Consider the following 27,823-nt stretch of genomic DNA (forward strand, 5'->3'; position numbering starts at 1 on the left):
GGGAAGCGATTGAAGCCTGGGAAAAGTACTTATCAAAGTACTTGGAAGACGAAGGCTGGGCAATACAAGCAAAAGACAGTCGATGACTTAAAAGCCAGCCATCAACACACCCCCAACCAACATCTAAAAGGCCACATGCATCAGGCACCCTACCAAATACCTTGCACAGGCAGCAGGCACTCAGTTAAGAGAGAAGTCCCCTGAAGATGGGCTCCAGTACAAATCCAAAAAGCTCGGAAGACAAAACCTCTGGTCCCAGTGACCAACACAGATTGGATTCTGCAATATTATCCTGATGTGTATATTCACCTTCATTTGTAACGAAGGTGTTGTTTTTTTTAACCAGGTCATGCAGATCAGCTCTGCATGGTGAGTTTGTACCTGGGGTGGTGGTGGTGGTGTGCAATAGCCCCCCTTGAGTGAATTCATTAACCAGGCCCAGTGTCCTCACAACCACTGCAAGGCCCATATAAGGAAATTCACCTCTGATTGTGTGCCCCGCACTTTGTAAAGCTTTACAATGCCACTAACAGTAGGAAATGCTGCAGTGGATGGGACCCCTGGTGTATTTCCATTGCTGGGGAAGGGAGGACTAGGCTCCCTATAGCTCCTAGCTGGCAGGGGAATTATCATCGAAGTGTGTGTGTTTTGTTTGTTTTAAATAATTTGTTTTAATTTTAAATAATTTGTTTTAATTTTAAATAATTCTGCCATTCTGGGCATTAAATCAAACGAACGGATTGGCTGCCCATTCAGAACTTTGCCTTCAATCTGGGGTTGTACCATTTGAGCGCACGGGGGAGCCGATTTAGAACGTCTTCCGCCTCTGGAAAAGGTGAAAACGGTAGTAAAGATTCCCCAAAGTCTTCCCTCGCCGTGTTTTATTTCTCCTTCCAGATATTCGGCAAAATATCCGAACCAATTCTCTGAACCGGCTAGGGGTCCACCACCCCCACCCTACCCCCCGCATTTTGAAGTGGTAGAATCCCAACGTTTCCTGAGAAGAAGGCGAAGTAGAAGCGGCGCGCGCGTTGCACGCCGGGAAGCCCGATTGTTCCGCTCAGCCTCTCCCAACGACGTCCAAACCCGCCTGGCCCCTCCCCCCCCTTTTCTTTCGCAACTTCCTGGAGAAGGAAAATTGAAATTTCCACCGTTGCGTCACAAGGATGTTCTTTAGGCGCTGGCCAATCGGGAAGCCGACGCCTCCCGAAGGCGGGCCAATCGGAGAGGCCGTAGCCTCGGGGCGGGGCCAGAAGCCTGGCGCGGGCAGGAAGCCGGGCGAGAGGAAACCGGAAGAGGAGGTGAACCCGTCGGAGATTGAGCGGAGGTGGCGACGTCGTCTGGACAAGATGGCGGCGATGTTGGCGCCCGCGGCGGCCACAGCGGCCCCGGCGGTCTTCGGACTCGGCTCGGCGAGGATGGCCGCCGCTTCGGCCGGCTGCTCGTCCTCTTCCTCCTCGTCGTCGTCTTCTAGCGGCGGCCCGGGGCCTCTCCCGCCGCCTCCCGCGCCGCCTCCGCCCGGGGCGCTCCGCATCGGCGACCGGCTCTACTCGGGGGTGCTGCTCACCCTGGACAACTGCCTCCTGCCGGAGGAGACGCTTCGCTTCACGCCTTCCAGGAGCAACGGCCTCGACGCCGAGACCGAGGCCCAGCTCCGCATCACGGGCTGTGAGCTCGTCCAGGCGGCCGGGATCCTGCTCCGGCTTCCTCAGGTGCGGAGGCCTCCTCGGGCCTCAGTTCGAAGCCGGGCCGTTGGAAGCCTCCACGGCGGCGGTTACAGGCCGGAGGGGGGCGGCGCGGCGAGGGAAAGAGCAGGGAACGTTAGTGCGGAGTAGATTGGACTACAACGCCCATCTTCCACTGGGGAAGCTGGGAGAAGTCCCGTGTTTCTCAATCTGGACCCCTTGGAGACTGACTGGGGAATCCTGGGGCTTGAAGTCTCTCCCCTCCCCAAGGGGTCCAGGTGGAAAAACTACTGGAATAGGTGCTGCGTTGCAGTTAATAAGTTATGCTATTTCAGATGATTAGCTTATTGCGTTTAATATTTCAAAACTCTGTTCTTTTATTACTGTATAGAATTTCATCGCCTTTTAAGTGGGGGGAGGAGTCCCTGAGGTTTCGTTTTCTTCCTTATCCATTGTAAGGGAGCTTGTAACCAGAGTCCCATTAGCATTTTAAAAGAAGGACTTAAGCCTTCCTAAAACCTTTATGCAGATTCCTTAAAGAAAAAGAAGGAAAAAAACAATGCCTCTTGGGCAGATGATCCACCCCCACTGTGGGTGGAGAGGGAAGGCATTGTTACCAATTGAAGCATTGTGTTGTCCTTGTAGCCTAATCTCAAATATGCAAAATCTGCCTTTCTCAGAAATGTCGAGGAAAGCTTAGATCCTCTAAACCAGGGATCCCAAACTCTTGGATTCGCTGAAGGATTTTGTAGCCCCCCCCCCCTAGTGCTTTTAGGAGCTAATTCCAAAATTTGATATTTGGGGATATTCGGTTCAGATTGCCAGTTTGGATCTGTACAAATCAAGACCAGTACTGAACAATAGGACAGAGATAGTGAAACATCAGAATGAAACTCAAAATTCCAAACAATACTAGATTATGACTCATATGGTACTATTATGACATCAGTGGTACTGATCTATATGGTAATAATCTGATTCTCATATATGGTAGATAGATAGCTCATCTTTATTTCATTCTTTCGTCTGAATGGTTCATCCTTTCAAAATACTTTGGATGTGTCGTAGGAAGTTTTGTGATTCTTAAGTACAAATGTGTTCTAAATCTAGGAATATTTAGGAACTCTAAATATTTGATCAGTTGATTCTGCTTTTGTTTTCCAGGCTAGGGGCTTTTTTATTTTTTAAAGCAGTTAAACCCAGGCTTGTAAAAATAAAAACTTCTTAAAGGGGAATCACGATAAGGAAGCCAGAAAGCAAAATAGCTTTACTGGAAGTTTTCTAGCACAGCCCAGAGGCAAGCCGGCATTCTGTTCCAGGAAGTGTGTGACGCAACAGCCCTTTGGCCTGAAATGACAGTGATTCCCTCCCTTGCAACTTCTTCGTTGTTTGCCAAGGAAACTAACTGATTACTGCTCTTTTGAAGGCAGACTGGATTACTGGATTATTTTGGAGCTACAGCTCCGACTTGCGCTCTGGCTGATTTCATCCCCAAATTCCCTTCCCATTGTTGAGAAATCTTTTCTTGGTTTTCTCCTCCAGAGCTGTCTTTTATACGGAAGAGTGGGTTTTTAATTGCCCCTTGGTGTTTTTTTTATTTCTAATTGCACCTTTTGAGCAGTAAAGAGCCGCCCGGCCCTTTCATTTTTCTGTCTTCAGAGAAAGTGGGCGGAAGGCCATAGAGTGTCTTCCACCTTAGAACCCTTTTAAGTTGTCTGTCGGTACCAAACAAACAATGCAGTTTTCTCACATGCCTGCTATTTTAGATACCAGGAGTGAGGATTACACAGGGCCATCCTTTCAAATACATGAAAGAGTATCTTCCCCCTCATTTCCTTGGGCACTAGGAAGCTTAGCCTGTACAGTGTGTGTGATTGCCGATAAAAGCATTTTTGAGTTCCTTCCCTTAAATAAGGAAAAACCTGGATGCCTTGGAAGTGTTTTTCTCAAGCCGATTTAGGTATAACGCACACATCTTGGAGGAGACATATGTGATGGGGGGGAAAATATAACTGCAGATTCTTTATACATTCAGAACTCATGTTCCATTATCCTTTCCTCTTGGAAGAGGATTAATGTATATGCTGGCTTTGCTTTTTGTTTTCCAGGTGGCCATGGCTACAGGGCAGGTGCTCTTCCAACGTTTCTTTTATACAAAATCATTTGTGAAGCATTACATGCAGGTACGTAGTTTTAATTTTAGGAACTGCAAACTGAGTTGTCGTTTTTGGAACCTATTCTTCTTGACATCCCAGGCTGATATTACTTGCTGACAGTTTAGCGTTAACATGAATCTGTATGTGTTTTGTCTTCTTGGACGATATCCGTAATAGATCAAATTGATGCTAAATTTGGCATTGATCGAACTATGCGCTGCTTTTCTTTCATTGCTGACCTTTAAGCAACTCTTAAAAGACGACGAAATTCTACCTCCTGCGTCAGAAAAAAAAAAAAAAGACTCGCCCAAAACATCAGGGAGAGACTTTTTTTTTTTTTGGTCTTTCTTTCAAAAATTATATGAAGGCACCCCTTGAGGTCGTTTAGAAAGACCTTTATTGGAGTTGCACCAAGAGGATCTTAATGATAAAGTCCCTTCCTCAGTCTCAGAAGTTGTGTGTGTGTGTTGGGGGGAAGAGTTAACACTCTTGGTTTCTTAATGTTAAAAAATGCAGCTAAGTCCTTGACTTACAACCACAGTCGACTCCAAATTTCCCTAGCTCAGTGAGAGAGTTGTTGAGTGACGTTTGCCCCATTTTATGATCTTTCTTGCCACGGTTGCTAAGAGAATCGTTGGCAATTGTTAAGTTAGCCACACGGTTGTTAAGTCAACCTGGCTTCCCCATTGACTTTGCTCATCAGAAGGTCGCAAGAGGGGATCGCGTGAACCCGGGACATTTCGACGGTCATAAATAGCCAGTTGCCGAGCGTCTGAATATTAATCCCGTGATCATGGAGATGCTGTAATGGCTGTAAGTGTAAAAAAAAGGTCAGCAGTCCCTCTTCGCTGACATGGTAACTTCAGTCACTAAAGGAATGGTTTTATAAGTCAAGGATTACCTGTTTTGGTTTTTTTAAAAAAAAGATTGGATTGATCTCAGAAACAAATGGGGCAGCTCAGTGAGATTGGATGTGTTGTGAGAAAAGTGGCTGAAAATCCAGCTGTACAAGTTGGTCTCTCGCTGCTCAGAGTGCAATTTCCCTTGACTGCCTTCCTTCTTCCAGCACGTGTCAATGGCCTGTCTTCATTTGGCTTCCAAAATTGAAGAAGCCCCACGGCGCATAAGAGATGTCATTAATGTATTCCACCGACTTCGGCTACTGAGAGAGAAAAAGTAAGTCTGAAGTGCAACCGGCTCTGGGTCAGTTCTTGCAGTGGTAGTTCAGCCTTCTTGCGGTAATTCTTGGAAGCCTTGGGAATGACCGCCTGCATCCACTTGCTTCGCCTCTCACGCTCTGGCCATTTCCCCTGCATCCACACCCAATGTAGGGGCGTTTCAAGGATCCCGTCTTTCTTGGATTGCGGATCCCAATCTGTTCGTGAAGAAGACCATCCCTGGGGTTCTGATCTGCAGGGTTTTTTTCCCACCCCTGATCTCAGCAAGAGGGAGATCGCTGTGTGGTGGGAACGAGCCCCCGTTTGCTCGAAACAGTATAATTGTTGGAGTTGCCTCAGTAAGGCTACGCTAGGGAGTGAACTCGTTCTGGGGCTGAAGGATATGTTAAAAGAGGGTGAATCTGAGCTCGAATCGGGCGCCTGGCATTCATCAAAAGGATCGTGGGGGTTCCAGATGGAGAATTGAAAGCTTTCTCCACCTGGCTCCCTTCAACTGTATGGGATTGCACCAGGGGATGAGGGTTGCGGCCTCGGTTGAGCTGGTTTTCCCTTTCAGATTGTACAAAAGTTTTAACAATGAAACTCCTACTGCGGCGTTACATTGTTGAGGTTTCAGCCAAGACCTACCTTCCTTCCTCCTCCGCGCAGGAAACCTGTCCCTCTAATACTGGATCAAGAATACGTCAACTTGAAGAACCAAATCATCAAGGCAGAGAGGAGAGTTTTGAAGGAACTTGGATTTTGCGTGCACGTGAAGCATCCTCACAAGGTGTGTATTTGGGGTTCCTGCTTTGCATTCCTATACATCTGTTGACTGGACAGACCAAAGAGTTGGGGTTTCTCCCCCCCCCCCTTTGAAGAAAACTGTTTCGCTTGTGACTTGAATTGACGGCTTCCCATTTTAAGCGTCGATTACCTTTCTGTATTAATGGATTGCTGGTTTCAATCTTTTAGCATAACAGTTGTCTTTTGTATGCCCAGGTAACACTGTAATTTTTCGGTATCAAAACCAATCTTGGTTGCGGCTCAGATCTTCCCCTCTGCTCACATCCTCTCTGCTTCGCTGTGTGGCTTCCCTTTTTCTTTTTGGACTTGGCAACATTTTAAGATAGGGCCACTGCCCGTGAACAGTGAAACAAGCTGCAGCCCAGGAAAGTAGGGGGAAAAAAATGCCTTTGCTCGGTACTCTTAACCCTGACCCTCTTGTGCGGTGGCCTCTTGGGCAAGGGTGTCCCATCAGAGGTGCTTGAATTACACTGGGCCTCACAAAGGGCTTGGCCTTTTCTCTGGTTGTGCCAGGAAAGGGCCCCTTTGCAACTTCACAACCAAATTGCATCCCTCTCGCTAATCTCTGCGATCAGAGCCCCATCTTAATAAAGTAAATTATTGCCAGTAAATGACTGGAAGTTCTTGAGAAGCGGAGCGTGGCGAGTGGACTCCTTGTCCTAAGCTTGCTCTCTGACCCCCTCACGCTGCACTGTTCCCTCATTTAACCTTGAAGCCAACAGAGGGGAGTGGGGAAATCCCTGGATAAAATATGTTTGCATGAATGAAATCTGGTTGGTCAGCTTCAGAAATGAGGATTATCGCCGCCATGGTTTAGGATATCTGGATGGGTGGACGCACCCATTTCTTACCCACTCTGCTGCTCCTTGAATTTTTCTCTCCCACCATGCTCTGCTTAATTCCCTTTCTGGGAATTTTTTAATTTATTTAATTTATTTTTTTTACTGAGCCGTGATGGCACAGTGGTTTAGAATGCAGTGCTGCTCCCTGCCAGCAATTTGATCCTGACCGGCTCAAGGTTGACTCAGCCTTCCGTCCTTCCGAGGTCGGTAAAATGAGGACCCGGATTGTTGCGGGGTTGGGGACTATACGCTGACTCTGTGAAGCGCTTAGAGAGGGCTGTCAAGCACCGTAAAAGCGGTATATAAGTCTTAAGTGCTATTGCTTCTCAGAATATAAGCTCCAGCTTCTGAATCAGTTTTAAGTACCCTAAGCCGCCGCCTCCTCCCGCTGGCCAAGTCTTTATTCATTTCTAGCGCGTTTTGGAGCCCAAAGTAAGATAGATTGATTCTTTTTTTTTCTCCATCTCTTCAGCAAGTAGTGCACTTTTTGAGGTGGACACTGAAGGAGAGAGAGAGCTCTCTCCAGTTTTAACGTTCTTCGGAACGGGAAGGCAACCTGCGCAAGCTGAAGAGGGAGCCAGGGCCGGAAGCAATAAATGCCTAGGAGGAAGCTTTGCGCTGTGTGTCTGTACTGTGAGCCTCCCTTCCCTGCTTCTGGAGGGCCTCTGTCTAGAGTTAGCTGTGGCTCAGAGCAGCTTGGCAAGAGGGAATTAGTTCAGCTGGCCTCTTCTCTGAATGAAAACCTCTTCCCCCACCACTCGATCACCTGTATAACTCCGTCACCCGTATCTTCCAGATAATCGTTATGTACCTTCAGGTATTAGAATGTGAACGTAACCAGCACCTGGTCCAGACCTCATGGTAAGTTGACGTTTCTTGTTTCTCTTGAGGCCCGCGGGGAAGTGGCAGGAAAATGTGTCATAGTTGGGGGCTGCGCGCGTGTGCTCCACTGCCACGTTCGCGTGGCCTTCCTCTTTGTTTGTTTGTTTTTTAAAAAAAAACCCGGAACGCCACCTCCTGCCCCTCCGAGTGGACGGGCCTCTTTTGCTAAAAGAGTCAGACACTCTGTCTTAAATGGTAAGAGAGCGGATCCCCCCCTTTGCTCTTCTTTTCTCTCCTGCTGGGGGGTGGGTGGGGGTGAAGGAAATTTCCAGGTGGGGTTTTGAAGGAGAAAATCTGCGCCCCCCCCCCCCAAAAAAAGAAATCCATTTTCCAGCAGGGCCCAGAAGAAATTAACCTTGGAAGGGGCCAGAAGCAGCGGTCATTCAAAAACACAATGCCCTGGGTGGGCCTGTGGGGCGGCAGTTTTTTTTAAAAAAAACACAAGGGTCCCTAACCCCCTGGGCTGTGGCCCATTTGGAATTGGGCCACGTGGGTGGTAGACTGGCACGCACGCTGCCCGTGTGCGAGGGGCGGGCCAGGGCGGGCACACAGCTCAACTTGTACGGGGTGTCGGACACTTACGCGGCCCAGTTCCCCTACCACCAGCCCAGCCGCCAAGCCACAACGGTTGGGTATCGCTGTTTTACCACATAGCTTTTGGGTGGCTAGTGGACCCCTGTCGCCTTGCAACGCCCCCTCCCCTCCTTTCCAGCTTTTCCAGGTTTTAGACTCTTAAATAACTCTGCTCTGTTCCATGTTTGTGTTTCCCGAATCTCAGTCCTAGCCAGTCTCTCCCCCCCCCCCCCCCCCGTTCTAAGAAAGGTAGCAGCTAACTTGTGTGAACCTACCACCAGGGTGTAAACGTAGAACTCAAAGCGATTGTTATGAACTGTCTGGCGTGGCTTGGAAGGAGAACCTGTTTTGACTTTTTCTTTTTTCTGTTACTCTTTTGATCGAAGGGTAGCCTCTGAGGGTAAGTGACTAAGACCTCTCCTCTGCTGCCCACGAACAATGGTGCAGGGATTACTGGCGTCTTCAGTCAAACCCGAGCAGGCTCCAGAGAGAGAAGGCTGACAGGTGGTATGCGTCCGCTAGTAGAGTTAAAAAAAACAAAACCTGGCCGAACTGCTGCTTGTGATTTTTTATTTTTATTTTCTCCTCTGTTTCCAATTTCTTTTTTCCCCCCCGTTTTGTTTGCACACTTTCCCCCCGCCCCCCCACCCACCCCAGATGGGCCTGTGTTACTTGTCCAGATGCTCTGATGCTTACTTATCATGTTTCGATATCTTAGTTCAATGCAAATGTTTTTGATTCAACTGGGCTTTTCTTTTTTTAAAAAATAATAATAAAAAATAAAATAAAAAATGTGACTGAGTTTTGGGCTGGGAGGGAGGGAGGGATGGGACTCTGGTCGTTGCATCTGTAAAATCTATTATGCTTTTGTATTGTATTGCAATTATTTATTATTTTTTTTAAAAAAAGATGTCACCTTTCCGGGCTCTTAATGCACATCGTATGGCCTAGATCTTCTGTTTGGACTTCTTCAAAAGTTGGATCTTCACCATTTCCTTCCGGAAAATTCCTTCAATTGTGGTTGAATTAGAATGTTTGCTTCTCTGCTGGAATTAGTACTGTCTGAAGGGTGTGTGTGGGGGGGAAGGTCCAAGATCTTAATGTTGCATAACCACACTTTTCAGTTGTTTCCAGGTGCTGCCCTTGATCACTTAGGCTCTTGTAACTCTGGGAAGCCACCAACCCTTAGTTCATTTTGGTGTGTGTCTTCTAAACTGAAGTAGCCACATTCAAAGGTTGGTTGTTGTGGATCTAGACTGCCATAGTCCAAACATGGTTATTATTAAGCCCTTCTTGACATCCCCTGGACTGGTTTTTCCATGTCCCAAGACTGTTGGTTTGGTCAAAGACGCCTTGGCATAAATACAGGCAGTCCTCGACTTATAGCAATTCATTTAGTGCCTGGCTGAGGAATTCTGGGAGTTGAAGTCCACAAGTCCTAAAAGGGCCAAGTTTGAAGACCCCCTGATTTAACCTGTGGCAACAAAGGTCACAAAAAGGGGCCAAGTTCACTTAACAAATATCTCACTTAACAACAGAAATTTTGGGTTGTGGTCGTAAGTCAAGGGCTCCCTGTATTTTGCACGAGAAAAGGCATTCCTGTTAAATGTTGGTTTGCCGCCTTATTATTATTGTTGTTATTATTATTATCTTTTTGCTGTGTTCTTCCATTTTTGCCTCTATTTAGACCCAAGCACGGGTTTAATGGCTAGAATGCAGCTCAGGAATTAAAATTACCCCCCTGTGCAAATCTTCACAAGAAATAGGTGCCCGTAGCGTAAGAACAGCGTATATGTTCTAGGCTCATCAACCCAATCCAGCGGACGACAACTTTGGGCGGGGGGAGAAAAAAACCACTTGGGAAAAATATTTAGGTGGTGGAAATGTACTGTGTTGCTTGCATTGCCTTCCGTGTTCCAGTGTGCAAAATGGACTTGATCAGAGGTCGTGTGCTGTATTTACTTCATTCTGTGAACATTTGTTTTGAGAAACCTTGTTACAGCCGGGCAGGCTAGAGAGGCCTAAGGACAGCCCAAAGGCACCGTCGGCTTGACTCATGCGCCCGTTGGCAAAGGATGGACGTTTTTCAGGCTGGTTCCCGCCAACGGAATTGGGCCCCGTGGTTTCGTCAAGCGGAGAAGCTCCCCTTCAGAAGCGGCTTGCGACGGAAGAGGCTGGCTGTTGGAAAAGCTCTGGATTTCTGCCCCTTCCCTCCTTCAAAAGCCTGGAGCCCGTTCCTGCGGACTGTTTGTTTTTGCATTGGCCGCGTTGTGGTGGGACGGGCTTTGGACTGCTACTGTTCACTGTAACCTTGTGCTTTGCGTAAGACCAGGCCAGCAGATTGTAGCCGAGAGGAAAGTTTAAAAAACGGGTTCTCGTTCCTAAAAACGCCCAGATCCAGTTGATAACATTCCAGATTGGTGTTCTAGAGTGATGCTCTTCTGCCAGATGAAGCAGCTCGCTCCCTTTCCATCCTGTTGGGGTTCACAGGGTTACCTAGCGAACCCACCTGGCGGTGAAAAGTTAGCTCCGTTAGATTGAAAAAAGGAGGCTTAGTCCTGTATAGGAAGTAATTTGGGGCAAGTTAGCAATGCCTTTGGTTTTTTTTTCTTTCCCCCAATTCTCTCAGGAATTACATGAACGACAGCCTGAGGACGGATGTCTTTATGAGGTATCAACCGGAGACGATTGCGTGTGCCTGTATTTACCTTGCTGCTCGGACTCTTCAGGTGAGTGTATAAAATTAGGTCATGTTGTTTTGGGAGGGACCTTCGTGTTTCCTAGCAGGACTGCTCTCTGCTGAGTGTTTTCACCACAAAGAAGAGTGTGTGTGTGTGTGTGTGTGTGGTGGGGGGGTGTCAGCCTATTCTCCAAAGCACCTGAAGGCAGGCGAGGAACAATGGAAGCAAGGATGGGAGCAGCCTAGAACTAAGGAGGAATTTCCAGACAGCGAGAGCAATTAATCAGTGGGAAAGCTTGCCTCCAGAAGTTATGGGTCCTTTTAGAGTCGTGACCTTGATGTTAGCTCAACCCTTGGGAGTTTGAAAGCTGGCTGTTAATGGTTCGAGGCCCATTAACTGTGACTTGCCGTTAGTGCTACAAGGTCTCACCCACGGTTGATGAGCCGTTGATGCCTTTTCTTGGCAGATTCCGCTTCCAAATCGTCCTCACTGGTTTCTCCTCTTTGGGGCCATCGAGGAGGAAATTGAGCAGATCTGCCTGAACATTTTAAAGCTCTACGCAGTGAAGAAGGTACGTGGATGCCGATCTGGGGCAGATTTCCGAAATGTGAAGGTAACAGAGGTGGATTAGCCCACTCTTCTCCCCTCGATCAGCTTGTGTGGGAAATGGTCATGTTCTTTTTTGGGGGGGAGGGGGGTCTGTTGTAACTTTGAGCGGTCACTAAACAAACAGTTGTAAGTTGAGGACTGCCTGTGCTTCGCGTTCTTTTGCCCTTTTCTTCCCCACCCACCTCTTGTCGCCCGCCCTTCCTTTCTGTGCAGCCTTTTCAGGTACGCAAAGCTTCCCTTAAAGCCATGGCTCTGTCTCTTTGCCTCGTCAGGTCGACCTGGCCGTTCTGGAAAGCCGCGTTGAGCAGCGGAGGCTGGCCATGGAAGAGGAGAAAGCCCAGGCCAAAGGCCTCGCGCCAGATGGAACGCCCCATCTGGTAGTGTCAGGTTTTTCTCCCGTCCCCAAACCAGGTGGGTGTTTCCCATCCTGAAGCTAGGTGGGAGAGGCTTTTTCGGGGAAGTAGCCATCAAAGGGAGAATCCGTTTGCCTTGGCCAGCATCTTAGCCATTGAGCAGAACAATCTGGTTGGAAACCAGCCCATCAGTCCTGGTGGATTGGTGGGTTTATTTTCCTTAGCTTCTAGTTTGAACTGCCCCTTCTTTGACCTAGCCCAGAGGTCCCCAGCCTTTTGGGCACCAGGGACCAGTTCCACGGAGAGCGGTTTTTCCGTGCCTGGTTTTGCGTGCTGCCTGCATCTCGCGAATAGGGCTTTGCTTGTTTGTGCAGCCCGGGGGGGTGGGATGGTTGGGGACCCCTGCCCCCGTACTAGCCCTCCCTCTCTGACATCCTGACCCAGGCTTCGGGCCCAGCAGAATTTGTAAATCATTGCTTTTATAGACCCGGCAGGCTTTGGAGGTTTTATTGGAACGGAATCCTAGGCTGGACTTGCAGCCTTAAGTCCCAGGACCTTTCTTGTTCTTGGTTTCCCGAGGGTTTTTTTTCTCTGTTCTGTAGCCCAAGAATTGAGCAGTGCTTTGCCTAAATTTCCTGGATCGGCTGGATTTCCTGAACTTTGTCCCTTCTCCTTTCACTAGAATCTCCGAAAGATACCAAAGGCAGCATTAAGCCTTCCCCACTGCCCGTGCAGGTGCTCAAAAATGCAAAGCGGAAGACCGAAGGGATGAAGCGATTAAGGTCCAAAAGTCCGATCAATGGGTAAGGTTTGGGGCTGGGGGTTCCCCTCTGCTTAACAGAAGTCGTGTCGAGGAGGGTTGGTTTTTCTCTCCCCCCAGTTTGGATCCAGATACTTTTTTTCTCTCTCTCTCTCTCCTGCAGCGTTTCCCAACCTGGGCCGCTCTTAAGATGCGTGGACCTCAACTCCCAGACTTTGCCCAGCCAGCCGTGGGGGATTCTGGGAGTTGAAGTCCACGCACCTTAAAGTAGCCCAGGTCAGGGAACCCTGCTGTAATGAGAATCTCTTTTGAAGATTACCTTCTACCGTGAAAGTTCACTGACTGAGAAAAAGAGAGGGTTAGACAAAAGAGAAAGATAACCCGGAACATCACTTCTCTCATTCTTTGAATCTGCAGCGTTCAGAAAGGGGACCGCGAGAGCAGGAGTCGCAGTAGAAGCCGAGACCAGAGCTATTCTCGATCCACTTCGCACTCGCCTTCTCCGAAAAAGAGGTTGGTTGCCGAAAGGCTGGGGCCGTCTACCGGCAGTTGGTATAAAGAGTGAAGAACAAGCAAAGGGGTCTTGGTAATAAAAGTAAGTCAGCTGGTACCTGGGGAATGCAAAGCCGTGTGCGTTCCCACAGAGAGGGCCTCCTCAGGGTGCCACCGGTCAGAGAATGCCGTCTGGTGGCCCCCAGGGGGAGATCCTTCTCTGTGGGCGCCCCGGAGCTATGGAACCAGTTACCGGTTGAGCTCCGGACGGCGCCGGATCTTCGCTCCTTTCGCCGCGATCTGAAAACATACTTGTTCGAGCAAGCCGGCCTGGCCTGAGGGGGGATTGGTGGGGTTTTTTATCATTCTTATTGGGGTTTTTACTATGTATCAATTGTATTTTAATCGGGCATGCATTTAATTATCTTTTAATTTTTGTAAATTTCTGTGTTTTATTCTTGCCCTGTACACCGCCCTGAGTCCTTCGGGAGAAGGGCGGTATAGAAATGATAATAAATTAAAATTAAAATTAAATTAAAAAGGTTTTCTTGAGACTAAAGCCTGCAGACAGCAGTTTTCGCAGTCCGGCCTAGCTCATTGTCCAGCCAGGCACAGTCACTCTGCCGGAGATAGGTGGGGCTTTTGCTTGCGGTAATGCAGGCTGAGGAATTCTGGGAGTTGAAGTCCACAAGTCATCAAAGGGCCCTGCTTTAGCCAGTGTAACTGCAGGATGAAACGAAAGGCTTATCCAGGCCAACTGTTCTAATTTTTAAATGTTTTTAAAATCTGCCCTGCCGGGGCCTTTGCTTAGCAGCGAGAGGTAGCCATCTTCCTCTTCTCCCTCCCCCCTTCCAGGAAAAGTGAAAGCCATTCCACCTCCAGCTGCTCCAAGTCGCACAGCCGTTCGAGGAGCCGCAGCGATTCGCCTCCCCACCAGTTCAGCCACACCGCCCCCAGCTACCCGAGCTCCAAGATGCGAAACTACAAGAAAGAGAAGGGATACAAGTACGGTTCTCCCAAAGCCCGGCGGTCCTGCAGCCGCAGCTCCTCAAGGTCCCGCAGCCGTTCGCGGGAACGGGAGCGTCCCGAGCACACGGGCAAGTATCGGAAGAAGAGCCACTACAGGGATCAAAGGCCCGAGCGGCACAACCCCTACGACAGGCCGAGCCATCGCTACGAGAGAGATCACCCCGGCCACAGCCGACACCGGAGATGAAGTCAGACACAGCACAGCCAAAGCTTCCCCCCCCACACACACACACCCTTTCCCGGCTTCAGTCGGGCCTTTCTTTTGCCTAAGGCTGGACTCGAGCCTGACAACCACCTTGGCTATTTAAGGGCCCGGGTGGCACGGACCGTGCACGGGCAAACGATGAGGTTTGAGGGACATTCTTTGGCTGTTTCCCCCTTGTCTTGATAGAGGGCTGTTGCTTGTCTGCTGGATTTTGTGTCTGCTTCATGCCGGTGTGATGATGTCCCTTTGAGCTGTCAAAGCAGGAGTGTGGCCTGCGTCGGATTCTATGAAGGAAAACCTCGGAACACTATTCAGAGGGTTGAGATTTCCCTTCCCTGCTCCCAACTTGTCAATTTTTTAAATATTTCTTTCAGAGGATCTTGGAAGATCACCATTGCTAGGTGCTAACAGCATTTTTTTCCCTCTCGTTTTCTTTCTTTTTTTTCCCTTTTTTTTTTTGGTCATACAGTGAACTTGTTTGCATTGTTATTACAGAAGGTGATTTTCGGATTCTTAAAACTTAAGTGCCTATATTAGGCAGTCTTGGAGGGAAAAAGTACCTGATGCTGAAATGGGAAAGATGGAGGAAAGCATTAATTAACCCTTTCAACGTGCAAATGCCGTTTCAAGTAATTTTGGAACTAGGAAACCCGCATCCTGAGAATGCAGATTTTACATTCCTTAACTGGAGGTTTTTTCCCCACAGGCCTAATTATTATTATTATTGTTATTATTTCTTTATCCCCAGCAGAAAGAACTATGGAATAGTATTTAAATTCCACAAGCTGAAAGTGGGTGGGTGGTGTTTTTTTTAAAAGCCTGGTGCTGGCCACCAGTTCTAAGCTGGGGATGATTTCATAGAGCTTAATCTTTTATGTGGTTTAGGTAATAAAAAAAATTACTCAGGATCTTTTCAAAAGTCTGAAGAACTGATTGCTTTTGTCTGCTCTTAGCTTGCTGAAGAAAAGGTGTTTATATTAAGAGAGAAATGTATGCAGCACAAGAATATCCGTTTTAGTGGTATATCTGTGCTGTCTTCCTGTTCCTTAATTTCATTAAAGTATTTGATTTTGTATTTAAACAGTTGGACTTGGACTCTTTGACTTGCGCTGAATGGCTGTTTTAGTTTGTGATATGTGTTTTCTTTCTCCCCGGTACCAGATTTTAGCCTAAGCTTCCAATATTGTGTTGTTTGTCTTTTACACAGAGCAGAACGTTGAAGTTTGGTGTCACATTGGATCTAGGGCCCATAGTTGTGGTTTCTGAAAAGTTGTTTTTTTTTAAAATAACAGCACACTTTGCCTTAAATGTTTCATTATCCCAAAAACACTTCCATGCTCTGAGTGGTTTTCTGCAGAAAGCACATAACAACAGTTCATAATACACACCCTGGCTTTGGTAGGTGAGAGCTTGTGTGGATGGAGCAGAGGCCAGGAAGAAGAGTTGGAATTGAATAAAAGCGTAGAAAAACGAGAGTTTAGTGCGATGTGTGAATTTGGTGTGGCAGCTTCCAGATAATTCTGTGGAAGAATCACCCTATACTAGCCCACACAAATGGGATCACAGCCTTTTTGGAAATAAGATGGTCCTTCCAAGCAAGAGGCCAATTTCTTCAGCAGCGCACTTGGAAGATGTTCTGAATCTCAGGATTCCTGGCTGGAGCAGACAATGAAAATAATTTATTCTACTATTACTAAAGACTTTAGGGTTAGTTTCTAGGTCATTTTTTAATGTCTTAATAAACTTCGTTTGCTTTTGAAAAGGCATTTCAATGTGACTTCTACTAAATGACCCTTGAACCCCCATCTTCCCTAGACATCCATGTACTTAGTTGTTTCTTGTATTAATGAGCTGAATGATGATGATTTTATATGGCCGTAAATGAAAACACTCCCCACGCAGGAAGAGAAAGTATCAGCAGATTTCCAACTCCAAAGTAATTAACATTATTAGGCCACAATGTAAGCAAACACACCTTTTTTCCCTGGCATTATCTCCCAATCACAATGTGTACTTTGAGGGCCAAATATGGCTCTAGGCATGCGTATTTTTCCAAGGAAACAGATCAAGACAGGAAATTCATTTGATTACAATTTATTTATTCGGAATGTTTGAATTAAAAAGTATTCCTTTCAAAGGGGGAACCCCGAGAATCATCTTACATTCCCTTTTACAGTTAAGAAAATTATAAAGAGGAAAGTTGATTGGACGGGACAAAAATAACTTCCCCTTTGCATAGAAAATCAATTACATGGAGTTAAACATGTTACTTGTATGTCCATTTAAATGAGCTCTGACTTAAGTAGGGGCGTAAAATTTAGCATGCTTAATAAGAATAGGTTGTTCGAAGTTCACAAAGAGACAAACATCCCTATTAGCACTAACAAGCTCTTGCGTCAGGAAACATTCTGAGCTGGAGAGGTTTTGATCGTGAAGTTTAGGAATGTTAGAAGTTATCAATCAATCCATACAGCAATAAAATAAAGAGCGTTTACATTCCAGTCTGAAATGGTTTGTTAAACCATTCACGTCATTTAAGAGAGAAAAGTCTTAATTAAAATACAAAATAACTTATGTTAGCAAGTACAACAATACTTGCTGTGTGGCTGTCAGTTTAGGCCAAATGGAACTAATTTCTAACTCATCAGCATTCTCCTTGTTGCTGCCAGGGAAAGCACTAATATTGGAAGACTTTAAACTCTAAAGCCGAGTCTGAATTGTGAAACTTCCATAGCAATTACATCTGCCCAAATTCCATTAGTTCATAGCTGCCAGGTAATACAAGTATTACCTTAAGCTTCTGTTGTGGGGGGGGAAGAGATATAAATGATATAATAATACGGGTATATTAGGAAGTGGCAATTATGCAACACTGTTGCAAAAACCTTGTTTAGTAATATAAGTGTAGGGTTTGTTGTTTTTTGGCTGTCATCAACCTCCTGCGCTATTGGATCCTTAGAGGGCAGCAGAGACAATAATAGGGGAAGGAATACAGGAGCGGAACTTCCCTTTAGAGCGCGCGTTTCCGGGAGGGACACTTAAGACAGACGGTCCGGAGCGCCTGACCGGAAGTGCGTTCTCGTATTGTTTCCCCGACTTCAACTAGATGGTAAGCGCCTCGGTGAGGAGGCATACGGTTGTGTGTGTACGGCCTTTCTGCGTGTGCGTATTTACGTATTGTGTGTGTGCTTGTGAGTAAACAAAAGGCTTCCTGCCTTTTCCAGAACGGGCCCCGGCCCTTCTGGAAGCCTCGAAGGCCTTTTCCTTAGGCCTCCTTTTGCCCGAAAGGGCCTCTCTTCGCGGGGGCTGCCCGGCCTCGTTGACCTGACCCCCCTCCTCTTCCTTTCTCGTTTTTACTAGCCGGCCTCGACATGCTGGTCTCTCGGCTGATGGCTCCCCTGGTGAGGGCATCGCGGTGTGCAGGTAAAGAGCGGCCTGGGCTGGGGGGTGGAGGTGGGGGTGGGTGGCCAGTGTTTGGGGCCAAAAGGGGCCTTTCCCATCACCTCGTGGCTCCCGAGTGGGGAAGAAGGTGGTGGGTGGATTAATAACTGACCCCATCCCCACCCTAAATACTTTCTGTGCCCCCCCCGCTCCCCATCTTTTAATCGAAACCTGTGTTTTCATTGCATTTAAATATACTGTTATTATTATTATTATTATTATTATTATTATTATTATTATTATTATTATTATTATGGATTTATATACCGACCTTCTCCCAAAGGACTCGGGGCGGTGTACAGGGCAATTAAAACACAATATACAATATACAAACTTAAAATGAATTAAATTAAATTAGCCCTAACAAGTAAAACACATTCTAAAAATTTAAAAAATTTAAAATCCCAATCCCTCAGTCCAGGCCGGCAAGCTCAAATAACTAAGTTTTCAGGTCGTGGCGAAAAGAGCAAAGGTCGGGAGCCATCCGGAGCTCAACAGGGAGCTGGTTCCAGAGGGTCAGCGCGCCCACAGAGAATGGTCTCCCCCTGGGGGCCGCCAGTCGGCATTCCCTGGCCGACAGCACCCTGAGGAGGCCCTCTCTGTGGGAGCTCACAGGACGATGGGAAGTTGACGCCGGGAGAAGGTGCTCCCGTAAATAATCCGGACCCATGCCATGTGTATATTGTTATGGTTTTATTGTTTTAATGCAAGCCACCCAGAGTCTCCTCTTGGTAAGTGGGTAGCAAATAAATTAAATAAACAGTGTCACAGTGCAAGTGTTGGAATAGTACCCAGAAAAGGATAAAGGGGTGTGTGTGTGTGTTAGAAAGCAGCCCACTTTCAGCCATCGAAGCTCACCACGACTGATGAGGAATTCTGGGAGTTGAAGTCCACGAGGCCTAAAGTGGTCAAGGTTGGAGACCCCTGCTCTAAATTGCATTAGTTCTTGGTGACTGTAAGGACACAACTAAGGAAATGGGAGTCTGGCTTCCTCCTTGACTTTGCTTGTAAGAAGGTCGCAAAAGGTGGTCACGTGGCCCTGGCAACCGTCATAAATAGGAAGCCAAGCATTCCAGTTTTGATCACGTGACCATGGAGCTACTCTAATGGTCACCACTGTGATAAAGCGGCCTTTGTTCAGTGCTGTCGTAACTTCGGTCCCTAAACGAACTATTGAAAGTTGAGGATTAGCTATATAAATATTCTCACAAATGCCTATTTATGAATTTCCTTCCCACTTGTCCATAGGGTGTTTTCTGTCCAGACCACCTGTTGTCCTTCCACTTCCTAGAGCAGCCGTTCTAGCAAGTTACAGCACACATCCCTCGAGCAAAAATGGAACCCGGCCCCACCAGTGGTTTTCACTTGACCCTGAGCTAGAAGAAATGCTGGTCCCTCGCAAGATGTCTATCTCCCCTCTTGAAAGCTGGCTGACGGTTCAGTATTTCCTCTCTCAAACTGGAGGCATCATAAACATTCACGAGAGGAACAGTCCCCGGCCACTCCAACAGTATGATCTCCCTGCTCCTTCCAGGGGCACTGAGGCAGAGGAGGAAGAGGAGGCAGAACAAGGAGGGGAGATGAACCGGCCCAGAATGGAATGCAGAAACATTTTGAAGATCCGGAGGAGAAAGATGAATAGGCACAAGTACAAGAAGCTGATGAAACGCACGAAATTTGCCCGGAGAAAAATCTTGGAACAGCGGATGTGGCGGAAACAGGTGAGTTGGGCAGGTAATGAAGAGGCCCATCGACCTCTAGGTGAAGAGCATTTGTGGCTGTACAGCATGGCTGAATCTCTCGTCTCTTGATGAGTACACATTAACTATACATGTGCCTCTGTGCAGCAAAATTGCATAATGATTGATTGACGACCATTTTTTACATGACCGTCACAGCAGTCATGTGATCAAAATTCAGATAGCAATAGCTCTTAGACTTATATACCACTTCTCGGTGCTTTGCAGCCCCCTCTGAGCGTTTACAAATGGCAGCCTATTTCCCCCAATAATCTGGGTCCTCATTTTACCAACCACGGGAGGATGGAAGGCTTGAACCGGTCAGAATCAAACTGTCGGCAGAATTAGCTTGCAATACCGCATTCTAACCACTCAGCCACCTGGCAGATGCTTGGCAACTGACTTGTCTTTATGACTGTTGCTGTGTCCTGGGATCACCTTTTGTGACCTGACCAGCAAATCAGGAAGCCGTATTCACTTCACAACCCTGTCACTAACTTAATAACTGCGCTGATTGATTCACTTTAACAATTGTGGCAAGGAAAGTCGTAAAATGGGGCCAGACTCACTTAAAACAACTGTCTCCCTTACCAACATAATCTTAATTTTTTCACTCTTCTGATTGCTAAAATGCTGTTCCTCCAGCATTGGAAAAATAGTTCTTAATTTGCTCAGAAAACAAGATAAGGCAAGTTCTTAACAGGAAAAGAATACTTCATTTGGCCAAATATGATTAAGACACACAAGGAATTTGTCTCTCAGTACAGATGCAAACCAACAGAGTAATAATAATTACAATAATGATACCAAAAAGGGGCTAGTAGAGAAGATGAGGATAATACTACAGCCATACAACACGGGTAAATTTACTTAGACATAAGACAGTATGTGTTCAGCAGAGGGAAAAAACTCTCTCCACTTGTTTTTAGTGGAACATGATGATAGAAGATCATAACCTAAACTCAGACTGTGTCTTGTGAATGCTGTGGTTTAAAGCATTGTTTCCAATTATTTTTTTCCCCCTTTCTTTATAGAAAAAATTTGAAAATGAACTGAAAAGGATATGGAAAAAAGCCGGTTTGAAAAACGCCCCAGAGGGATGGGTAACTCCGAAGATTTATCTCAGAAATGTGAAATCTTGATACCGCTTTTGAGTAGAAATGTCTTTAATTAAAAACATTATTTAAAAGGCAAAGGTAATTTTCTCGTGCCCCCCCTACCCCGCCCCATTGACAATTGTATCACAATTATACAAGAATTTGGAAATGGAGCCTTTTAACGGTCATCCTTATGGCAACCTTGTACTGTTGAATATATTACAGATTGGTATGAATAAATACATTTTGCTAGAGTGTCCTTTTTAACATGAAAGGGGATTTTTTTCTTGTCTGCTCAGTCTGTTGGCAGGTGGTTAGCAGTGACACCATAATGCAATTTCAGTGCTGCATTCCAGCCGGTCTCTTTCTTGAATTAAAGATGGGTGGGCATCGCCAACCTCTGCCTCGGGTTTGTGCCATGTGAATTCACCCTCTGTGGCTAGAATCAGCCATTATTTTATTTATGCCACTCATTTTAAGGTGCCATCCTCAACGTGAAATGGAAAGTTCCGGCTGATCCGTCAAGGCATCGCTCTGCTCTTTTTCCTGTCCCAATTTTCAGTACAGATGTTAAGATTGTAAAGGTTGAGGTGACCTCAGCGCGCACACACACACACACCCCTGCTAAAGGAGGCGGCCGGGTGCAGGAAACCCCATTGGGAATTGGGGGGGGGCAGGTTTTCTGTCTCAATCAAGCTAGCTTTAGAGTTGCAGGGATTTGGATGGGAGGGCATATTTGGTCCTCCTTTTAAGAGTTTGTACAGTTTTGGGGCAAGATATCCAACAGCCGGGAATGCGAAGTGCAAAGTGCATCGCAGAGACAGACCAGCACCAAATACCCAAATCTAGCTCCTCGTTTCTCACCCCTCCTTTCCAGCTCTTCTCCTAAGGACCCCTTTGAGAAAAATTAAGAGGGGGAGGTTTCAATGCTTCGCAACATGCCTTCACATGTGGACTGCTCGCTCTTTGCTGAATTTTTGGTACTCTGATGCAAAAGCCTATCCTACTCTCCCCCCCACCTTTGCGGGTGACTCCCGCCGGGGCCGGCCCAGCCCCCGGATTTTCTGCGTCACCCTTGAAACAGGAAAAAAAACCCCACAAGTTGCATCTGCAGAAAAGCAACAAACGGTTCTGGCAAGCAGAAGGCATCTGGCCGGCTTCGCTTTCTCTTGTGCGCGTGCGCCGGGCTCCGGCTGAGCGGCACAGCGCCGCCTACCGCTCCGTCGCTGCATTTCCAAGCCGCCGCCGCCGCCGCCAGTCTTCCTAGGCGCGCGCGTGCGCACAATATCGCCGCCCTGCTGGGGCGCGAGCACGCGCTGGTGCGCGCAATTCAGCTTTAGCCTTTTGGGGACCGCCTGAAGGAAATTGGCGTCTTTTTTTGTTTTTGAAGGCTATAAAATTTGGGAGCGGGGTGGGGGTGTCTGGCAAGCCCGAGGTTGGGACGAATGAGAGTTTTCCTTGAGATAAAAAAGCAGTTGTGCCTCGTGTTAAGCCAGGGTTTGCTTCATTGTGGCTTATGGAGCAACCGTGGCGTCGGACATGCTGTCCCTGAGGTAACCTAGGGCTGCAAACCCACACCAGGTAGACGAGAGGTTTATTCTTTAGCCCTCTTTGATGGGTTTCTGGGTGTTTGCAGCATAAGCCCTGGGCGAAACCCCCGTGGCAGCCATTTTGTGAGAGCACCCTCAAGCCAGTTTTCACAAGCCTGAGTGGGAATTCAAAAGGTCAGCCTTCCAACTTAGACCAAAATACGTTTGCCCAAGACAGACTGGCTAAAGGATGCCAAGGAAACTTGCCTATTTGGTTTGTGAGCTTTCCCACTTAGCCTCCCAATTGCCCCAGCATTACTCAGGAATTTAAAAGAGCCAAAAGGAACTCCTGAGCCAATGTTTCAGCAAGCAAACCACTTTTATTTTGATCAAAATCAGAGTCGGGTGGTCACATTTCCCTTCGTGGCTGGTAGAGAGATGAAGGCAACAACCAGGAAAGGTGTCTTCCACCTTTTATACCTTCCCAGAAGAAAGAGATCTGGTCTTGGTACTAGGAACCAAAAAGTACAGAAAAATAATTCCTGGATGATGACTCAAACACAACAACCCAGGTTCCACCCTAACTCCTTTTCTCCCTCCCCTGACCATGCTCTTTTCATGTAAGCAATCCCCTGTACCTAAAGCATGAAACATTTGCTTTTATGTAACTAATTTCCCAGTATAAAACACCTACAAAGCTGCTTGCACATAAGCAAGGATATGTGAGTACAAAGTATCACTACTAATATCAATCTTAAGCATAACAAAATCCCTTCAGCTTCACTAGCTAGTTTATTTATTTAGTGGGTTTCTGACTTTTAGTTCAGGAAGTGCTTTTGACAGTTATAAATGCTGTGTTGCTAACTATCACAGGCTTACAGTGACACAATGAGTCAGTTTGAATGGGGGCCTGCTTTGAGACCTATAACTGTTCTATGATCAGTTGTCTAAGGGATATTTATTAGGGTTTAGCTGCTTAGCTGAAGGGAGTAGCATGGGAAAGACAAAATTTGCAAGCAATGGCCACTGCAAAGTCTAATGGAGGAGCTGGCCGTCACAAATTCTGAACTGTAAGCCATCCAGAATCATAGATTGAGATGGATGGCTATAGAAATTGAATAAATAAATGTCACTGAACTGAGTTGAAAACACCAAAGGAATGACATTGCAATGGGTTGGGTTGGTTTTATTTTTTAAGTATGAAATAGCTAAATGGACATTTTAAAAACAATAGAAGGAAAAGTGAAGCATTTTGATAAGATTAAGAGAATATCATTCTCAGGCTGGAAAACTAAATTGTATAAAGATGACCCTGTTTGGCCAAAGCATCCCTAATCATCAATAGGAGTATTTATCCCAGGCAGCAATTGCCTGAGTCAACTGCAAATAAAAACCTTGGAGTACCAGTTAGAACTGGCTGGAGTTGATGCATCTAAACCAGGGGTGTCAAATTGGCCCATGGGCTGGATGCGTCACATGCAGGCCATGCCCCCTCCAGCTCTGCAAAGGGAAAAAATGTGATATGTGATGCAACTGAGTTTTAATACCCATTATTTAAACCATATTTGTGCCTAAAGATGTCAGCTTCTGATCAAGACTCCGAAGCTGAGCTTTTGGGCTCCACTAGTTCTGAAGAGGCTACCACTGTATTCCTGGTCAATGAATACAAACTCTGGACGGTGGGCTGACTGGCTGGAACCAAATATGCTTGACAGATTCTCTCTTCAAGGGATCTTCAAAGGTAAGCCTATGTTAGCATATTGGAAGAATCAAGGCAGTATTTCATCAGGGTGGAGAGGATCCACAGCCAGGCCATAGAGATGATTTCATTAAATTCCTTTATTTTAGTAGAGATGCAGTTTCCCAAGATCAAAACATCTTTATTCCTTCTTTATTCATCCCTAATTTATATACTGACTTCTACAATAATTTTTCAATTCTATGTAGATAAAAATGGCATTGTTTATGGATGGTATGATAAAGTTGCATAGACAAAAAAAGACCATAAATGTTATTCTTTGGCTAACTTTTATAGTATACCCTATACAATAAAAAAAATCTTTGGCCAATATAGTTGTCATTTTCTTAATATTTTTTCTTTATCAAATCTGTTCTATCTTTGAATAAATGTTAAATACAGAAATACACGCACACACATTTACACATGAAAAGTTCATGGATGTGTACAGTATTTAATATTAGCCATGGTTTAACTGCTGGGAACAGTAGGAGGAGCCCCCACACAAGGAATTTGTAAGCAAGGTCAGATACTCTAAGCCGGGCTGCAGAGGGCAGGTGATGCGGGCTCTTATTAAGATACAACAATCAAAGCCGAAGCAGCCAACGCAGCTCTTTGCGTGTCAGAAGCGGAGCAACTGCAAAGGGATGAATTGGTCAAACTGGAGGAAGAAGCAGCTCAGATGGAGGCTGGACGAGAGGCTGAAGCAGCTCAGATGGAAGCCAAACGAAAAGCTGAAGCAGCTCAGATGGAGGCCAGACGAAAGTGAGTTCAGGCCGAGCCTGACTTTCTTCAGCGCCAGCGGCAAGAGCAGAAGCCTTACAGAAGGCAGTCCAAGGGGCCACCTTCACACGCAATTTGGAAAGGCTAGAAGTTGTAAGCCCACAGGACCATGTGCAAGCCTACGTTGACGACCAGAGCGCAAGACGACAGGAGCAGACAGGAGTGCCGCAGTTATCCACAAGTCCCCCAAGACCAAGTGGACAGGAAGGAGAATCTCCACGACCAGATGTGCCAATCAGCCAGAGAGCCGACAGTGCACCATCTGGATCACAAGACCTTCCCTCCGGAGCTACACAACTGACTCTAACGAACCAAGCCAGAGATGGTAACCAGACAGGTCCATCTGCAATGGTGACGACTCCACAACAGGAAGAGCGGATGCTACAAGACGAGATTGCCAGGACTCAGGCTAGGCTAGAGTTTCTACTGCGTCAACGGGAAACAGCATCCTGAGGCACCGCCTTCATGCCCGACCACGGAGGAGAATCTCGGCCACCAGATGTGCCAACTGGCCAGGGAGCCGGCAACGCACCATCTGAATGACAAGACCCCGCCCCCCAACAAGTAAGCACACAAGAAGTCAGGCCTCCTCAGCTTAATGTAAAGGCAGAGGAATTCAGGCCAAACCCTCAAGGCCCTTCGTACGCACCATGGCAAGTTACCCTCTGCAGACAACATGCTGAAGAAAATTACCTGCCAGCCCTGGCACATGCCCCCGCTCTTGGGAGCAATGCACCAATTCCACCCAGCTACGCCCCCTACGCAACACCAATGTATCCTCAAAAACCCTGTAGAGGAAGGCTAGATTTGGCATCCAAAGGCATGCAGAAATTCTCCGATGAACCGGGGAAGGAATACATATTGTGGAAGTATGCATTCAAACAAGCCCTCCATGACGAAGGGATATCCAACTGAAGAAAGGTTTTACACAGTATCTACGGTCACAGTGCCTCGGAGCACGGCGGGGAGGAAAGCCTATGGACTGTGTATAGAGTCGTTGGAAGCTCACGGCTCCGACTGCCACCAGTGACAGAATGGGACTCCCTACCAGATGAACGCAGTGAAATTCCAACACCAGACGTGGCGAGAAACACGCCTTACATGTCACACATAGCTTAGATCCCGAAGCCAAAATCTTACTTATGTTGGGAAAAGACGCCCCCGACTCTATGCCTATCACGATATGGTCAGAGGCACATCAGGCAGCCCGATTGCCCTTAAGATGGAGCTTGGATGGATCATCACAGGAAGGGTCTGTGTCGATCAGCTGCAAGCCCCAACCCAAACATACGTGGCAGGGACCTCCATTCTCAGGAATGGGAGAGCATCTCATGAAACCTTGCCAAGAACACTTCACGCTTTTGACAGCCAAGCCTGCTTTATGAGCGACAGTGTTTCAGACCAGCAAAAACGACAATGACGGCCCGTCAGTAGAGGACAAAGAATTTCAAGAGCTCATGGACAAGGAATGCCTGCAGGATGCCTTAGGGAGTTGGGTAGCCCCACTACCTTTCCGTATACCCAGGCAGCGCCTACCTAACAATCATGAGCACGCTTTCTCTCGCCTCAACAGTCTGAGGAGAGATATGAACAAAAAGCCCGAAATGAAAGCTCATCTAGTAGAGTTCATGGAAAAGATGTTCCAGAGTGGACAAGCAGAACCTGCCCCACCACTGAAGAAAGATGAAGAATGCTGGTACCTACCATTCTTCGGAGTGTACCACTCGTAAAAGCCAGGGCAGATAAGAGTAGTCTTCGATGCCAGTGTACAGTACCAAGACATCTCTTTGAACAAAGTCCTTCTCACAGGGCCTGACCTCATCAACAGTCTGCTTGGAGTGCTCATCCACTTCAGAAAAGAAGCTGTGGCAGTCATGGCTGACATCTAGCAGATGTTTTATTCCTTCTACGTCAGGGAAGACCATCGCAATTACCTGTGCTTCCTGTGGTTCAGCAATGACCATCACAACCAGCAGATAGCAGAATACAGAAAGTGAGTGCACGTTTTTGGAAATGGCTCTTCCCCCGCAATTGCTAACTACAGCCTGCAACGCACCGCCCATATAGGTGAAGCCGAATACAGTGCAGACGCCAGACGCTTCGTAGAACAGGACTTCTACGTCGATGATGGCTCAAAGTCTGTACCACTCCCGCAGAAGCTATAGACCTACTAAAAAGGACACGCCAGATGTTAGCGGCAGCTAACCTTAGGCTGCACAAAATTGCTTCCAACAGTGAAGAAGTGTTGACAGGCTTCAATCCTGAGGACCACGCTAAAGGTCTACAGGATCACAACTTTGGCACAGATGGTCCTCACTTCCAACGTAGTCGAAAGCTTCTTCTGTGCTCACTCTCCCAACACACCTCAGACTGGGACAAGCCACTTCCACCAGAGCACAAGCAAGAGTGGGAGATGTGGTGCAGATCCCTAAGTTGTCTCCAAAGTGTCCACATACTGCGAACATGTGTTCCCCTTCCACTTACCACTGCAACAAAGAAGGAGCTGCACGTGTTCTCAGACGCTTTGACGAAGGCAATAGCAGCTGTAGGATACATCAAAGTCTACAGCGGGGAGAGTTGCAACGTCAGTTTCGTCATGGGAAAGAGGAAGCTGGCATCACTACAAAGTCACACCGTGCCCAGGTTAGAACTCGGTGGTGCTTTTTTAGCCAAAGAAATAGCAGATCTGATAACTGAAGCTGTCAGAATCCATTTATATCATATTCATAAATGGAATGTTTCAAACATTATCCCATGGATTCTGTCATCTCCCGAAGAGAAGAGGATAGATGTGTATTGAACCGGCAATAGGCATTTCAAAGGAAAGGAGAAGCCTTTTGAACTGGGGAAACAAAAGGGGGGGCTAGCATCTGGCTTTTGTCACGGTAGACAGCAATAAACAAAAGGGTCCTAACTTCCTCTTTCCCACGAGATGGATGATACGAGAGGAAGGATGGGGGGGACTGACCAAATGGGGATTAAGGGGGGTTAAACCGGGAACTCTTTATAAGGGTTTACATCGTGGAAATATTAAGCCCTGTCTCATTTCCTACAACCGAGCATGTCATAGTAAAGATTTCTTTTGGACTAAAACCCTGGCTCCAAGAGTTTTTGTCTTCCTAAGACGTGGTTTGGGGTGGGTCCTGACATTAGACAGGGCTTGCAACGAAAGTCAACCCGGGAAGAAGAACCTTACCGGGGGATTTTGCAAATAAATATGATGTCTGACGATGAAGCAAGAAGGGAAGAAAGCCCCACGGAGAAG

General features: G+C 46.9%; 2 protein-coding genes across 7 annotated transcripts; both read left to right on the forward strand.

Annotated features, from left to right (window-relative positions):
- The first annotated feature begins 1,151 nt into the window (after positions 1 to 1,151).
- On the forward strand, positions 1,152 to 15,312 carry CCNL2 (cyclin L2). 4 transcript variants are annotated; one of them, XM_081341325.1, is made up of 11 exons: positions 1,152 to 1,712; positions 3,794 to 3,868; positions 4,908 to 5,017; positions 5,668 to 5,788; positions 7,444 to 7,508; positions 10,732 to 10,831; positions 11,250 to 11,396; positions 11,665 to 11,803; positions 12,428 to 12,548; positions 12,923 to 13,018; positions 13,853 to 15,312. In XM_081341325.1, exons 1-11 carry the CDS (start codon positions 1,167 to 1,169, stop codon positions 14,211 to 14,213), a joined length of 1,881 nt encoding a protein of 626 aa, XP_081197451.1. In that variant the 5' UTR covers positions 1,152 to 1,166; the 3' UTR covers positions 14,214 to 15,312. The 4 variants fall into 4 exon arrangements, with proteins under 4 accessions (XP_081197451.1, XP_081197452.1, XP_081197453.1 ...); XM_081341326.1 differs by having other exon boundaries at positions 11,250 to 11,354; XM_081341327.1 differs by having other exon boundaries at positions 12,923 to 13,100; positions 13,853 to 13,993.
- A 91-nt stretch (positions 15,313 to 15,403) lies between these two features.
- AURKAIP1 (aurora kinase A interacting protein 1) lies at positions 15,404 to 20,766 on the forward strand. Of its 3 annotated transcripts, none has more exons than XM_081341331.1 (4): positions 15,404 to 15,938; positions 17,592 to 17,654; positions 18,921 to 19,393; positions 20,446 to 20,766. In XM_081341331.1, the coding sequence occupies exons 2-4, from the start codon at positions 17,603 to 17,605 to the stop codon at positions 20,551 to 20,553; spliced, it is 633 nt and encodes a 210-aa protein (XP_081197457.1). In that variant the 5' UTR covers positions 15,404 to 15,938; positions 17,592 to 17,602; the 3' UTR covers positions 20,554 to 20,766. The 3 variants fall into 3 exon arrangements, with proteins under 3 accessions (XP_081197457.1, XP_081197456.1, XP_081197458.1); XM_081341330.1 differs by lacking the exon at positions 15,404 to 15,938 and adding an exon at positions 17,300 to 17,340; XM_081341332.1 differs by lacking the exon at positions 15,404 to 15,938 and adding an exon at positions 17,375 to 17,393.
- Positions 20,767 to 27,823: the final 7,057 nt, after the last annotated feature.

This window comes from Vipera berus (assembly GCF_964194415.1).
Source record: "Vipera berus genome assembly, chromosome: 17".
Classification (NCBI taxonomy): Eukaryota; Metazoa; Chordata; class Lepidosauria; order Squamata; family Viperidae; genus Vipera; species Vipera berus.

Bases quoted from the DNA above. Each gene is read 5' to 3' on its own strand.
- CCNL2 (XM_081341325.1), top strand. From the start codon at position 1,167: ATGTTCTTTAGGCGCTGGCCAATCGGGAAGCCGACGCCTCCCGAAGGC. The intron at 7,509-10,731 runs GTAAGTTGACGT...CAATTCTCTCAG, and splicing joins CACCTGGTCCAGACCTCATG to GAATTACATGAACGACAGCC. The intron at 11,397-11,664 runs GTAACAGAGGTG...TTGCCTCGTCAG, and splicing joins CAGATTTCCGAAATGTGAAG to GTCGACCTGGCCGTTCTGGA.
- AURKAIP1 (XM_081341331.1), top strand. From the start codon at position 17,603: ATGCTGGTCTCTCGGCTGATGGCTCCCCTGGTGAGGGCATCGCGGTGT. The intron at 17,655-18,920 runs GTAAAGAGCGGC...ACTTGTCCATAG, and splicing joins GAGGGCATCGCGGTGTGCAG to GGTGTTTTCTGTCCAGACCA. The intron at 19,394-20,445 runs GTGAGTTGGGCA...CTTTCTTTATAG, and splicing joins AGCGGATGTGGCGGAAACAG to AAAAAATTTGAAAATGAACT.